Below are 11,333 nucleotides of genomic sequence, written 5' to 3'. Positions count from 1 at the left end.
AGGCTTTTTGCTACGGACTTTTTTTAAGTGTAATTACAAAAGAAAGAATTGGTCAAAAATAGCCACTGTCACATAAGGGGAAATTGTTTTTATGGTAAGCATACTGAAAACGATCGGCAAAAGGTGTTACAAACAAACGGGTCGTAATGAGCAATGATAATGGTCCGTTTAGTCAAAAATATATATGTAGTCGTTTTTTTTGTTCTTTTTTTTTCCCTGTGTTTTTTTTTGAAAACGAACCTAGTGAAATTTGGCGCTAATTGGGAGAAAAGAAGTCAAAGGTAGGTTTTCTGCTGTTTTTGTTTTGTTTTGTTCTGTTTTTTTTTCTTTGCTGGCAAATAACGCTAGCAAAGAAAAAGGAAAGGAGAAATTGAAAGACTGCATCTGGGGGAAATTCAGTAGCGCTGGGGAGTTTGTTTAAGTCTTGTACATGTGACTAATAAATTAAAAGCGTAGAAAGATTTTTCAGCTAGAATTAAGGGTGCTAGATTCCTTAAGATTATCGGGGATATTATCTAAGTTGTAAACATTATTCACTACTAAGTTTTTGTCTACAACCTTAGCATTCATACCTCCTTTGTGGCCCAGAAACATGGCTTTGGTTAAAACTTTTCTTCCATTTGAATCGCTTTGGCATAGTCTTTTAGTAATATACGCGTTTGTATATCGTGAAGAGTTTCGCAGCCTTCCTTTCGCTTTCAGTACCACATCTCTGTCCCCTCTGCATAGAAAGCATGCAATGACAGGCCTTGGATAAGCTTTCGATGTCTCATCCGACGAACGCCGTTTTCCCACTCTATGTATTGCATGGAATTCAAGATTCTCAACATCTATGTTTAGCTCATTTTCGATAATATCGTATATGTTGTTCGCACAGTTTTCACCTTCTTGTTTTGTCTGTTCTGGTACGTTCATGAAGAGTAGGTTTTCTCGCCGGGAGTAATTGTCGAGTCCAATTACTTTCTCCTGCTTCTCCAAAAATCTTACTTTCAAAGCGTCAATTTCGGTCTCGAGCTTGGCATTCTTTAATGAAGTCATAGCCAGTCCACTCTTTACCTTATCCAAGCTACTTTGGTAGGTTTTCTTGAAGTCTGATTGTGATTTAGATTCTGCTCGTAAGTCTGCGATGACATTCCACGCTGATTCAAGTCATTTCTGTACCTCCGTCAAGGTGCTTTTAACACCTTCGAACTTTTCTTTAAGCTCGTGTCTTAAAATCGAAATATCAGATTTTAACCCACCAAAATTTTCCTCTATTCTCGGTGTTATCCAAATAAGATAGTTTTTCCATGATTCTTTCGAGCAAGGGACGATCGTCGGGCGTTTTATCCATACTGCAGGATTCCGTATCTCCATCGGGTGTCGCTCCGAGGAGTTTGTTTCGTTTTGGTGACGGCCGGGATAGCGTTGAGGACGAGCTTGAGGATATTTGGTTTCGTTTGGGCATTAGACAGCTATCTATGCGCCGAACATTACTTTTAGGACGCTATATTCCTCCCAGGCTAACAAGGATTACGGAGCTAAGAAAACACCTCCATCCGCCATCTTTCTCATCCTAGTCCCCTCACCCCATTATTTTTGGACCAAACTAAACGGTGCGCATTGATACTTGTTAAGGTGGCTCGATACCGTTTTTCAGGGTCAATACCTCCCAAGTTTGAGCACAAACTACGTCGCCATAAACAAAGATTTGGAAAAATTTCCAGCACAGTTGTATTAGATATAGGTGAATATTTGTTATGATCAGGGTTGCAATGACATCGGAGTTGTCATAGTATGGTGGCCGACAACTGCCATTCGTCAAAACGACATAAATTTGTTAATTTTAGATTGAACTTTAATTATTTCGTATTGAAACTAAAGTGAAAGTAAAATGTAAAATTATTTTGTTTTTCATTTAACTGGAAATAGATTCATTTTTTTGGTTTTCAAAACAAAACAAAACATTTTTATTATGAAATGAAATTAAAAATAAAAGTGAAATAAAAGCAAAAGTAAAATAAATTTGTTCATGGCGGGGAACTGCCATTCAAAACAGAAAAAAATGAAAAACTTGGTCGGGCAAGACGTTGGAGTAGACGTGTGTGGTTTTCCTCCGCACTTGGCAATGTTGTATGGCCGAAACTGTTAAACGAAAATCGAGGAAAAGTTCTTCGACATCTTCCACTGATTGGTTGGATTCCTTAAAACAGAGCTTGGTATGGAAAATGCATAACAAATCGAATTCCAAAAGGTTCATCGTGTTGGAAAGCGTGTTTCTTCCAATGGTAAAGCTCGACATATAATCGCACGTTTTTTGAAATACCCTCAACGTGAAGAAGTTATGTCCAATGCTGGGAAGCTAAGAGGAAAAAGCTTTGGAATTTCCAAGTGAAATTTTAGAAAGAAGAAGATAAAGCAATTTAAACGAGCGAAAAAGGACCGTAAGACCGCCTATTTTAGTAGGGCGGAACCGGATAAATTGTTTATTGACGGTGTTGAGATGTAAGAACATTAGAAAAATCATTTAGGCCGCATATACTCTCTACTATTCAAAGTTGTAGTTTTTTTTTTGCCAAGAACTGTGGAGCAAAAACCAGAATGCTAATAATTAAGATCAAAGATTGCAAGGTACCAGTCAAAGGTGGCGCAATTAGCAGCTTTGGCTGGCCGCTATTTTATTTTTAATTATTGTGTTAGTTCTTTATGGCTATTGTTTTTTTTCGTCATCGTTTTTCGCGTTATTTTCGTATTGTTTATTTTTGGGGGCCGACTCTTTATGAATAGAAAAACATGCAGGTTTCATATATATCTTCCACCGCCTTTCCGCTGTTTTCTTCAGAAATTGAAATATGTGACAATGAAACTTAATTTAAATTTTAAACTATTATCTTTGAATGTTCGAGGGATTCGATCTACTGAGAAAAGAAAAGCCATTTTCAATTGGTTAGTCAAAAGCAAATCGGATATCAGATTTCTCCAGGAGACGTACAGCACTTCGGAAGTTGAATTAGCATGGAAATCACAATGGAGAGGAGACGTTTGTTTAGTCACGGATCCGAGCATAGTAGAAGCGTCATGATACTTGTAAAAGAGAATTTTGATTGTGAATTGAAGGTGTGTCATATAGATAGCGATGGGAGATTTATAATTTTAAGAGTTCAGATGCAAGACCATGCATCCTTTTGTCCTTATTAACATCTATGCACCAAATAGAGCAAACGACCACAGCACTTTTTTTGAAGAAATTTAGCTGAGGCTAGATGAATTTGAAATAGATACAGATAGTGATATAATTATTGGAGGTGATTTCAAAGTTATACTGGATTGCGACAGGGATGGATTTGGAGGTAAACCGAAACTTAAAATAGCATGTAAAAAAATTGAAAATCTCTGTTCATCATTTGACTTAATTGATATTTGGAGAATCAGAAATCCAGAATCCAAACGTTTTACATGGAAGCAAAGTAACCCACTGATACAGCGGAGACTAGATTTTTGGCTGACATCTGGTAATCTATAAGAAGAAATTGAAAATGTCGACATTGTTGCTGCAATTAGGATCGGACTGATCATTCGGCTATCACATTGCATGCAAATGGCATTGACTAGACTGCAAAAGGTCCATGATACTGGAAATTTAATGCTAGTTTATTAGAAGATGAGAGGTATGTTGCGCTTATAAATGAAAAATATGACAAAAGCTAGAAGAAGGTGTGGAAATCCAAGATCCACGGGTCCTTTGGGACTTCATAAAGTATAAAATCCGCAACGAAACTATAACCTATAGTAAACAGGTAGCTAAAGAAAGGAGCGAGAAATTGTCAACCCTGGAAAGGAATATTCAGTAGTATCAGAAACTCATAAGGAGTTGAAACGTGTAACTCGCGTTCAATGCTCGTGAATATTGACTTTTACCATGTTTGGAAACCTTCCATTTTCAACAAATGGCTGCCGCGCGACCACCATGCAGATGTTTTAAGACAAGAGTTCTGCATTTCAAGTTGAAAAATACACCTTTAAAAGACAAAAAATGGAAAGAGAAGGTTCAAAAGAATGCTCAGCTTTCTTTTAGTGGAGGAAGGGAAGCTTTTCATCAAGAAATCGTCCTTCGAGGAATTCAACCTTGTTTTCTTCTCGACGGAGCGCATGGTCTGTTTTAAAAGGCAACCAAGGTAGTGAAGTGTTTGCTGAATTTTCAGGTACATTTTGCACTCTATTGCCAAGACAATTACGTTTCTGAAAGCGAATTTATGTATTTTTTAAATGTTTCATAGACGTTTTATAAATTTTTCTCCTCGGCGCTAAAGAAAAATTACAAAATGTGCCCCGATTTGAGATGGATTTTGTGTTGAATTTTGCCATGTGCTCAGCCGATTTCACTTGCGTGATCGGATCCACGATCCAGATAGTGTTTTCCGAATTGCTTTAAGGGATTAACTTTTTGGATTTTGAATAAGAATTTTCAATAAACGGCTTCTCTGTCTATTGTTTTAAGTTTGTTCATTCATAAAATTAGCTCAAAACACGATCGTGACTACAACATCCAAGCTGAATTTAAGCTTAAATGCTTCTCACATTCATTGCACGCATCACTTTTTGCGAAGTTGTTAGGTTCAGGTTTTGAACACTTTCCGATGCGCAGCTAATGAATTTTATTCGAAAATATTTTTTACTGATTATTCTAGACTTTTAATATACGAATTTTAAAAGCCTATTTGTAGTATATAAGTTTACCGTGCAGAGGGTCAACGAGGCATCGTTTTTTGAAGTGACAACTTCAAGAAGTTGCGAGGACGTCAGTGGGTTTCATAATGTTATGTTTGGCCCGGGTGGTAAGGCAATAATATCCTGCTCAGTGTTTCGGTAAGATTCCTGGTTTCAACCTTTGAAAGCTTTCTCGGCTTTCGAGAGTTTTTCCCCCGTTTGTCGGCCATTTTTTTCAAGCGGGCGCGGGAACCTGAAGTAAAATTACGTCACGTTGTTTACGAAGTTTGATTGGTCAGTTATCTCTCCCTCTCGTTCCAAATATGGTACTTTTGGAAATAAATAATCACGAGCATCGGACAAAACAAACATATGAGAGTTACACGTTTCAACCTCCTTATGAGTTTCTGGTAGTATGCTATGAAGTGTGACAACGATCCTACTGCAGAAAACCTTACCAATCCAGAAATTTTACAGACAGAATATGACCGCCAGTATGATTATATCGCTCGGGGAGCAATGATAAGATCACCAGCAAATTGGCATGAACAAGGGGAAAAGAGTGACAAATATTTTTTTGAATTTAGAATCTCCAAGGAAGAAAAAGAGTTGCATTAGAAAACTATGTAAAGCAAACGAGGAGCACATAACTGATCCAAGAGAAATTATGGGTGAAATTCATACTTTTTATTCCACGCTTTATGATAAACCTTTCTCGGAGGAGGATAGTTCCTCTTTAAATAGTTTTCTGGCAGGAATTAACACAAAAACATTGACAGAAGAACAACGGGATGCGCTGGATGAAAAAATTACAGTGAAAGAATAATACGAAGCATTGAAATCATTTCAGAATATGGAATAACGGTTGAATTTTACCTGGGCTTTTGGCGTCTTATTAGTAAAACACTTGTAGATGCCCTAAATTATTCTCATCAGCATGGTGAGTTATCTAGTTCACAAAAACAAGCATTGATTACTCAATTAGAAAAGAAGGAAAAAGATAGAAGATTTCTTAAAAATTGGAGACCAATTTCATTGGTTAATGTGGATGTGAAAATGGCGTCCAAGGCTATCGCAAGACGATTAGAAGCAGTAATGCCATTACATATTCCCGCCAATCAAAACGGTTTCATAAAAGGACGGTCAATTTTAGACGCGGTACGCACTATCGATGACGTTCTTGAGATCTGCAAAATAATGAACCAATCCGGCATTCTACTTGCAATTGATTTTGAAAAGGCTTTCGATTCGCTGAACCACAAATTTTTATATCAGGTTTTACAGAAAATGGGTTTTGGACCAAATTTTCTTCAATGGATTAGGACTTTCTATAGGAACTTGTCAAGCTGTGTACTGAATAATGGCTTTACAACTGATATCTTTTTTGTTAAACGTGGGGTAAGACAGGGTGATCCTCTTTCTCATTTATTGTTCATTCTTGCGCTGGAAACGCTTGTATGTCAAATCCAAGAAGACAAAAATATTAAAGGCTTTTTAATTAATGGGAAAGAAATCAAAACGACTCTTTTTGCCGACGACATGACCTGCTTCTTGAGAGATACCAATTCACACTTTCAACTTCTGACATCTTTACAAAATTTTGCTAGATACTCAGGCCTTAGTGTAAATGATAAAAAAACAGAGATTTTTGCTATTGGTTCGCACAGTCTTGTCCAAGATGTTTTTACTCACAAAATACGTAGTATGATTAAAATATTGGCAGTTGATTTTAATTATAATACCCCAGCTAGATTGAAGGTCAACTGTGAGTCCATCTTTAAATCAATCCAGGGAACTTTAAATAGCTGGAAAGGTAGGAGCCTGTACCCTGATAGGAAAAATTCACATTGTAAAGTCTTTTATTATCCCGGAATTTCTAAGCAAAGCAGCGTTGATCAAAGAAATCAACAAGTTGATTTATCACTTTATTTGGAAAGGAAATGATAAAATCAAACGATCTGCGCTAATAAATGATATTAATGATGGTGGTTTGAAAATGTTACACATTAATTCAATGATTTGGGCACCGAGAGTAAAGGAATTAAAAAAATACGCAGACGAAGAAAACCATAGCTCTAAAAATAATCCTGGATTATTTCCTGTCTGGGGTAGGGGGTAAATTCATCCTTCATTGTAATTTCGATATTTAACAAATTAAATAGAAAAAAAGTGTAAAATTCATGAAATGAAATCTCCGCGTACACACCAGTCCCATTCCCCTTCCACGCGGTCAGCAAAGCGAATAAGCGAATCTTCAAGTGCAGTACAGCAAAGATTTTGTACACAAAACAAAACAAATAAAAATCAAGAAAATTATATCTTCGGACAAGTCGTTATTTTATCTCACATACCTCGTGTTTTCAAACCACACCATTTGCAATTATTTTAAAAAAATTACTTTGAAAAAATATGGACTAAGTCACTGATTTGCAAGTGTAAAAGTCATATGGCTATAAAAAGGAAAAGAAAAAGAAAACTCTTTCAGTTTCAGGCGCTCATATTCACATCTTTGCCTTAAATTGAAAGGTTATCGAGCATGAAGGTGGTTTCTTCGTTTGCTGAGAGACCTAAAACTTCTTTAAGAAAGAATTCTGCCCAAAAATATGAAACAGCTCAAAATTGTCCTTTTTCCCCCTGATTGTATTTTCCAATCTTTTCCTCTCCAATCATTAGTACAAACGGACACTAACAAGGCATTTAGGCGAAAAATAAGAGAAACAATGTATTCTTAAACACCTGAATCATCATTTGAGGCTGAAACGTCTTTTCATTTGAAGGAATGATTATTCAATCGTTACAGCAAAGATTTTGTACACAAAACAAAACAAAAAAAGAATGGAGAAAATTATATTTCCGTACGGGTCGTCATTTTGTCTCACACACGTCGTGGTCTGTTTGCAATTATTTGAAAAAACAACAATTGAAAATATGGACAAAGCATTTGGCATTGTGAAGTCAGTATGGTCATAAATACTAGAAACAAAATTCACACAATATCGCCTTAACCAGGAAAGTTGAGCATGAAGGTTCACGTAAGCCTAGTATGAGAACGACCTCAATCTAAACCCAGCTGTTTTAGCTACATAGAATAGTAAACCGTCATGAGGGAAAAAAAGCAAATAAGAGGATCGGCTTGTCTCAAAACTCAAGGGAGGATAAAACAAAATCTCTCGTCCTATTTTTTTTCGATGCTGTTTGACTCACCACTGTTTATAAGAGATAACTAAATTTGCAAGACAGTGTCAACACAACGATAATTTTGATACGTATTAGTTCTTATTAGAATTAAAATCAACTAAGTTTAGTGAGCTGTTTATTTTACAAATTGAAGGTATCGGTTTTCTCAGCAGGAAATAATGACCAATTCTGGTATCCGCAGAACCATTTATGTACACTCTAAAGTTGCTAACTCAAGTTCAGGTAACTAAACGGAACAGTGAAGAAAACACTGAAGTCAGTGGAGTAGAATACCTTAAAAAATTGCTTTCCCTGATAACGTCACGTTGTCCAGACTCCATAGTTTGTATTGTACAAAGTCAATGTACACCTTTACGTCATACAGAGGCTTTTTCCGCCGAATGTGGCTAACGCTGAAATGGTAATAAGTGTTGCTGTAGTCCGCACTATACTGAAACTGCCCAGTGCGTTCACCTCTTCATGAGCCTTCATGAGCATGAGCCTTCTATCGTAATGTCTGACAATAATGTTATGCGGAGAATGCCTATACTTTTCAGCAAAATCAGTTTCCCATCCATTTTTTTACTTTTTTAGGCGGTTCCATAATTTTGTACTTGTGTGGGGAACAACCAGAGTGCCAGTTTCTAACTAAAGGGTGTGTCTGGACAGGATAGGGATGTATACCAGCATAATTCCCAACTGGGGTTGATTGGCTCGCCTGGGAAGTTGCTGTGGAGGTGTGTAAGAGCGGTTGCCTTGGCAGTTGACAGAAACGCTGGCTCTCTGGTTGAGGCATGCGCAGTAGTTGATTGATCTGCGGTAGCATAGGTCGACTAGTCTGTACTTGTGACAGCGATTGGCTATTTTGCACTTGCGGTTGCACTTGACCGGTATGTGCTTGCGACAGGGATTGACTACTTGGAACTTGTTTTGTGCTTGTAACAGCAATTGACTACTTTGTCCTTGCGACAACAGCTGACTGTTTTGTGCTTGCGCAAGCGGTTGACTACTTTGCCCTTGCGATAACAGTTGACCATTTTCTGCTTGTACTCGCCCTCTCCCCGGCTGAAGGTCTGGATCCGACACTGGACTGTTTGGGGTTCATTTATGCTTTAACAAGTATCAATGTGCACCGTTTATTGGTTTTACAGTTTCGAAAAGTCAAAAGTAAGGTTTTCCGACTACTCTTCTGGAAATCGACTACCGATGTCCTTAAATAACTTTAGTGAAATCTACATATCCCATCTCCCAGCCAGTGCCATAAGCCTCCGGGCCCGCTGTTCCATTATTCCTCTTGGTTTTACTCGGGAAGAGAAACGCAAATGAACGTCACTAATTTCCATTTTGGAAAATTTTTGCCAAACCAAAAACGTGCATGGGAAAGCAAAATAATATTGTAGAAAAAATGTTCTTAGAAAAATTGACCTTGTTTCTTGCCACGCTTGGATAGACTGTAAACTGTTAACACTGCGCCACAAGATACTCCTGTGTCGTATAAGGTTTCTTCAGTAATAATTCACAATCTACTTGGCCTGCAAACACCAAAAAGTGAAGATATTTAGAACGTCGAGAAATAGTCGTTTCCAGTTCTTAATTACTGAGAATAATAAGAAAAAAAAGACACGGAGTATTTTTCCTATCATTAAACGTAAAAGCGTGTGTAGGCCTCGCATTCTAAAATAAGTCAGAATGTCGATCAAATTCGCTCCAATAGATGGTTTTCACAGTGACGTCATCAAACTGTTAAGTCAAAACAGCGAGGTTTTACGAATTCTTATTTAGACTAGGTTGAAGATAAACAAAGATTTATTTTTTATTTATTTTCCATTCCATTTTATTTTTTGTTTAGTTTCCATTCCCGTAGCATGTTTCATTTCGAAAATACAGCAATACGAACTTCCGAGTTTTCACAGTGCGTGACACCAAAACAGGAATGCTGTCTCGTTGAAAAAAGTCTCTCCTCTTGATTTTCAGCAGTATAACCATTTCAAGTATTACAAGATATGTTTATGCGCACGTAGGCTGGTTCTCGAGTGAAAAGAAAGAGCTTTTATCGAAAAAGTGAACTCCAGATGTTTTGTTGATTTCCGGCGGCCATATTGGTGGACCAAAACGGTACACCAATATGGCGTCTCCATACAAAGCTCTACAAGGGTGCGTGAAACGTTTCGGCAAATAACTCAGAAACTGTGGGCCACAAAGACCTGAGACTTGGACAAATTGTTTATATATTAGTCTTTTGTAACATGTCATTTTCTCGGCTTCTTCCACTGGACGGTTTTCAATTTATTTTTTTGTTGCGTGACAGTGAAAACGATCTATAGGACAGAGCTGAGAAATGTGTTAACAGCCAGATCCGAAATTTGTCGTTATATTGGCCATAAGACCCCCCTACTGTCCCATTATTCCTCTTGGTTTTATACTCAGGGACAGAAACGCAAATGAACGTCAAATTTCTCGTGCAATGAGAATGAGAAAAAGCGAAACTACAACCAGCCAGTTATTGATGTCGAGTATAGCTTCTTTAGTGCTCTTGTGTTCTCACCATATTGCTGGCAGAGAAGCGGAACGATTTCTCACTGAACTAGCGCTGAAGTTATCCGAGAAGAAACAAATAATAAAGTATAATTTCGATCGTAATTCATTTGCTAACAGAAGAGCCGTATCCTTTTAACATATTAACATCAGCAGTTTTTGATATGTAATATTGAAACACAAAATCTAGTAAGCGAAACCGTCTTTAAACCAACGCTACATAGATGACATTTTTTTCCCTGTGAGACATAAGTAAACCAAACATCGTAGTTTTCTTCGAACAAGGCAAGCTTACATCACCCTACTATTAATTCATGGCCGAAATATCTGACACTGAGACAATGCTTTTAGACACGGTTGTACATAGGCACAAGATTCAACGAAAAAGTTGTCCATGATGTAAAGAAACATTTTAAACAAATAGAAACCTTCCAGTACACACATTTCACCGATGTCAAAGGAGAAGCCATGTTGAGAATCTTACGAACAAACCCTTCTGAAGCAATGTTTGAGAAAAGTATCAATCAAATTTTAAAAAAAAACGCTTGATGGACAGAGGCTACCCACACAATTTGAAAGAAACATTGCTGTCAAAAATAAAACTCACAGGCAGCGTTCATACTTGTTGCCCAGGCACTGTCGGCCCAAGTACGGTAGTCGCTGGGCACTAATATGAACACATCCTTTTTTCAAGTACCCACGCTAGAATTCGGGCACGGTGACGGTGCCCGAGTACAAGGTCTCAACCTTTTTCGGGCACAAAAGTGGGCACCGGGTCCCCCTCTGCACACAATTTTTGTAAGTTCCGGGCAGTCCACTGCTTTGTTCTCGCTGCTAAGCTCATGTTTCAATATAGAGTCTGACAGGGCGTAACTATGTACACTGTCACATATATCGGGTACTCAAAGTGTCAACACAACACCATTTTGTGCCGA

General features: G+C 37.7%; 1 protein-coding gene across 1 annotated transcript; it reads right to left on the bottom strand.

Moving 5' to 3' along the window:
* Positions 1-465: 465 nt before the first annotated feature.
* Positions 466-1,038, bottom strand: LOC140926102 (uncharacterized). The gene has a single exon (XM_073375897.1). It carries the CDS (start codon positions 1,036-1,038, stop codon positions 466-468), a length of 573 nt encoding a protein of 190 aa, XP_073231998.1.
* Between the last annotated feature and the right edge of the window lie 10,295 nt (positions 1,039-11,333).

This window comes from Porites lutea, chromosome 2 (assembly GCF_958299795.1).
Source record: "Porites lutea chromosome 2, jaPorLute2.1, whole genome shotgun sequence".
NCBI classification, from domain to species: domain Eukaryota; kingdom Metazoa; phylum Cnidaria; class Anthozoa; order Scleractinia; family Poritidae; genus Porites; species Porites lutea.
This window is presented reverse-complemented; position numbering and strand designations above follow the sequence as displayed.

Bases quoted from the DNA above. Each gene is read 5' to 3' on its own strand.
- LOC140926102 (XM_073375897.1), bottom strand. From the start codon at position 1,038: ATGACTTCATTAAAGAATGCCAAGCTCGAGACCGAAATTGACGCTTTG.